This window comes from Peromyscus eremicus, chromosome 1, assembly GCF_949786415.1.
Source record: "Peromyscus eremicus chromosome 1, PerEre_H2_v1, whole genome shotgun sequence".
NCBI lineage: Eukaryota > Metazoa > Chordata > Mammalia > Rodentia > Cricetidae > Peromyscus > Peromyscus eremicus.
This window is the reverse complement of record NC_081416.1, coordinates 195,786,244-195,788,059: the sequence shown is the minus strand read 5'-3', so window position 1 is coordinate 195,788,059 and position 1,816 is coordinate 195,786,244. Positions and strand designations below refer to the sequence as shown.

At 42.6% G+C, this 1,816-nt stretch overlaps 1 protein-coding gene across 1 annotated transcript; it reads left to right on the top strand.

Annotated features, from left to right (window-relative positions):
* The first annotated feature begins 464 nt into the window (after positions 1 to 464).
* Positions 465 to 1,430, top strand: LOC131904330 (vomeronasal type-1 receptor 4-like). Its single transcript, XM_059255437.1, has one exon. It carries the CDS (start codon positions 489 to 491, stop codon positions 1,428 to 1,430), a length of 942 nt encoding a protein of 313 aa, XP_059111420.1. The 5' UTR covers positions 465 to 488.
* The last annotated feature ends 386 nt before the right edge of the window (positions 1,431 to 1,816 follow it).

The following is a 1,816-nucleotide window of genomic DNA, read 5'->3' as shown; positions in this document are numbered from 1 at the left end:
AGATCCCGTTCCCACTCTCTGGGGACCCCCTGAACAGTTTAAGCTAAACAACTGTCTCAGTCATCCAGAGGGCCCAGTACAGTACCATGGGGGCTCCTCAGCTATTGGTCCATAGTTCATGTGTTTCCACTAGTTTGGCTAGTTGTCTCTGTACTTTTTCCAATTATGGTCTCGATATCTCTTGCTCATAGAATCCCTCCTCTCTCTCATTGATTGGATTGCTGGAGCTCCTCCTGTTACCTGGCCATGGATCTCTGCATCTGCTTCCATCACTCACTGGGTGAGGGTTCCATGATGACAGTTAGGGTATTCAGCCATCTGATCATCAGAGTAGGTCAGCTGAGGCACCCTCTCCACCATTGCCAGTAGTCTATGGTGGAGTCATCTTTGTGGATTCCTGGGGACCTCCCTAGTACTCTGCTTCTCCCTATTCCCATGGTGCCTTCATTTATCAGACCATAATAAACTTATTTACAATTTTAATAGGAATGAAAATGGCTTCTGACAACTTGGCAATAGGAATTTTTCTCTTTTCCCAGATTACAGTAGGAGTGCTTGGAAATTCCTCAATACTATTTTATTATCTCATTTTGATAGTCACTGGAAAGCATTTAATGCCAAAAGATCTGATTATACAGCACTTGACTTTCGCCAACTGCTTGTCTATCATCTTAAGAGGCATTCCACGGACAATGTCAGATTTTGGATTTAAGTATTTTCTAGATGATGTTGGATGTAAATTGATAGTGTATATTTACCGCATAACAAGGGGGATGTCCCTGTATGCCATGTGCCTACTAAGTTGCTTCCAAGTGATCACAATAAACCCCAGCAACTCCTGGTGGATCACTCTTAAACACAGAGCCACAAAGTATATTGGTCCCTCCTGCTCACTAGGCTGGCTTGTGCACCTGCTTCTAAACTTCTTGACTCCAACTAGAGTGTCAGGCCCTATTTACAACAAAAATGCAACTAGCAGGATGAATTATGGGTACTGCTCATGGTTTGCTTCTGTCAATGTGGCTACAGCACTTTATATGTTCTTACTGTGCTTCTCTGATGGCCTGTGTCTGGGTCTCATGACCTGTTCAAGTGTCTCCATGGTGAGTCTCCTCTACAGACATAAAAGACAAGTCAAGCATATTCACAGTTCTCAACACTTTCTGAAAGTCTCACCTGAGGACAGAGCCACCCAAACTATTCTCACCCTAGTGTGCATATTCATCATCTCTTACTCATTCTCATCCATTGTGGTCATCTTCACAACCTACTCCAAAGGTTCTGTGCTATGGGGAGTAAGTGTATTTCTATTTCTAGAAATATGCTTTCCCATAGTTTGCCCCTTTGTTCTCATCAGCAATATCAAGTCTAGTTCCAGCATATTTTTACCCTGCTGTGGTAAGAGAAAGCTTCTCCCAAGTTTGACATGACCCCTCTTATCTCCCTTTGTTTATATATTGGCATATTCTTTTATCTGTTGTAGAATGCCAAGACTCCAGATTAGAAATATCAAGCATCTTCCTGCCTCCATCTCCTTCAGCAAATCCTCCTGGTGTGGGCCACAACAACTGTCAATAACACTCAAGTCCATGTAGATCAAAGGCCTCAACTTAAAATGTGATACAATGAATCTGACAGCGTAGAAAAACTCATTCATATAGGGACAACTTCCTGAACAGACCATGTATAGTGCAAGTACTAACATCACCAATTAATAACTGGGACCTCATGAAGCTGAAAATCTTCTGTAAGGCAAAGGACACTGGCAATATGACAGAATGGCAGCCTGTAGAATGTGGAAATGTCTCAGAAACTC